Source organism: Capricornis sumatraensis, chromosome 1 (assembly GCF_032405125.1).
Source record: "Capricornis sumatraensis isolate serow.1 chromosome 1, serow.2, whole genome shotgun sequence".
In the NCBI taxonomy this organism is placed as follows: domain Eukaryota; kingdom Metazoa; phylum Chordata; class Mammalia; order Artiodactyla; family Bovidae; genus Capricornis; species Capricornis sumatraensis.
Genome location: NC_091069.1, coordinates 212,339,585 through 212,341,403, shown reverse-complemented (window position 1 = coordinate 212,341,403; position 1,819 = coordinate 212,339,585). Strand labels below are relative to the sequence as shown.

At 52.8% G+C, this 1,819-nt stretch overlaps 1 protein-coding gene across 2 annotated transcripts; it reads right to left on the bottom strand.

Moving 5' to 3' along the window:
- Positions 1-1,189: 1,189 nt before the first annotated feature.
- LOC138091770 (astrocytic phosphoprotein PEA-15-like) lies at positions 1,190-1,582 on the bottom strand. 2 transcript variants are annotated; one of them, XM_068987750.1, is made up of 2 exons: positions 1,477-1,582; positions 1,190-1,410 (listed from the first exon to the last, which is right to left on the bottom strand). In XM_068987750.1, exons 1-2 carry the CDS (start codon positions 1,580-1,582, stop codon positions 1,190-1,192), a joined length of 327 nt encoding a protein of 108 aa, XP_068843851.1. The 2 variants fall into 2 exon arrangements, with proteins under 2 accessions (XP_068843851.1, XP_068843843.1); XM_068987742.1 differs by having other exon boundaries at positions 1,190-1,582.
- Between the last annotated feature and the right edge of the window lie 237 nt (positions 1,583-1,819).

The window sequence follows — 1,819 nt, the reverse complement described above, 5'->3', positions numbered from 1 at the left end:
TATGTAGAATATATATGTACACACAGTTAGCACTGTCAGGGTGGGGAGGGCTCACTTGGGACAGGCAGGAACCTGGGGTCACTGTACTCTAGTGATTTGGCTAGAAGGCGTTCACAAGCCCAAGGTGCCAGGATATTGAGGGAGAGGGGTTACCAAGCCCCCTCCTGGACTGAATTGGGGATCAGTGCAATGGAAACACTGTAGTTAGCTTCTTCCCTTCTTTCTACCTTGGGGGAGGGGCCTCTAGACCACGGAGAGAGGGAACGTTGCCTACAATTACCACGTTGGGACTCTGTAGGTGGAAACAGGACTGGAATTAAAACCTAAGGATTTATATTCTAGGAACTCCCCAGGTTAGTATGTGCAACAGTCTGAGTAGGAATAAACGAGTAGAAAAGAGGACTCCTCTCTGCCTTCATCCCCTCAGGTTCAGTGGTGGGGGCATGTTCTCAGCATAGTCTCTCCGGAGATGGGGGATGGGGGTGGAATCTAGTGCTGGGTTCTCCATGGGGTTTGAAGTTTGGGGCCAGGGAAGGATCCAGTAATCTCTCTCTTCAAGTCCCTGGCTCATATCCACGCTAGGCCTATGAAAGGGGAGCAAAAAGGGACCTGCTGGTGCCCAGGCCCTCTAACCTGAGGAACAGTCGGAAACAGGACTCCTCAGCCAGTCCAGCATTGGGGTACAAACACAAACTCTGGCTTCTCCTTGCCCCTTCCAGGTGGGGGTTGGGTGGTCTCTTCATCTTCCCTCTCACTGCTTTTCATTAGATTCACCCAACTCTCCCATGCCTCACTCTTGCCTTGCCTCCTCAATGTAGGAAAACACAGGTCCTTTCTGCTCCCACACTTGGAGGTGGGGGAAGATTGGAGGAAAGGGAAGTAAGAGAATGTGTCTATTTCTATTTGCATAGAAATAGCCCCCAACTCCCCCTAGAGTGGGGAAACTGAGCCCCACCACCACCCCCAGCCCCTGACCGCCATCCCCTCACAAGGAGGAGGAATTAGATGAGCTAGACATGTAGACAGACAGCCAGAGTGTGTGCACACGCACACACACGCGCACAGTAAGGGGTTAGGACCAGGTTAGTAAGTGGGTAGATGGGGGAGGGCTGCCCTTGCCCCTCCCCTGGAGGATGGAGAAAGAGTGGTCTGATGAAGGTCCAACCTTCCTCCTCTTCCTCCTCCTTGCTCAGGCTTTCTTCGGTGGAGGAGCCAATTTGATGATCTCTTCCTCAGAGGGCTGCCGGATAATGTCTTTGTACTTCTTGGCACTGGGGATATGGGTTAGCTTGGTGTCCAGCTCATCTTCCTCAGAGATCTTCAGAACACAGGTTCTGTAGTCAACCACCATAGTGAGGAGGTCAGGACGGTGGGAGATCTCAAAGATGTGCTCGATACAAGAGAGGTTGTCTTTGTCCAGCTTATTGTGGCTCTCCAGGAAGCTAAACCAGGCACTGCCAGTAGTGATCTCCTCACTCTTCTCACTGGGGATGTCCTCCTTGCAGGCTGACTTGAGCTGCTCCAGATCTTCAAGGGTAATGTTGTTGGTCAAGTCCTGGAGTAGGGTCCTGTACTCGGCCATGAATGCGTGCTCACTTGCACACCCAGGTGCAGCCAGACAGAAGGGCCCAGCGGTGGCCCTGCCAGGCTGGGCCAGGAACAGTGCTCTCCGACTGTGAGCACCGGGACTGTCTCTGCCCTGAAATTTGGTTAAGTCTCCCTGGTCAACCATTATTCAGTTGTAGTCTGGCCATGATGGGTGCGGCTTGGCAGAATCTTGGCTCCTTCACTCTCCATGTTGCTTTTCTCACCCAAGATT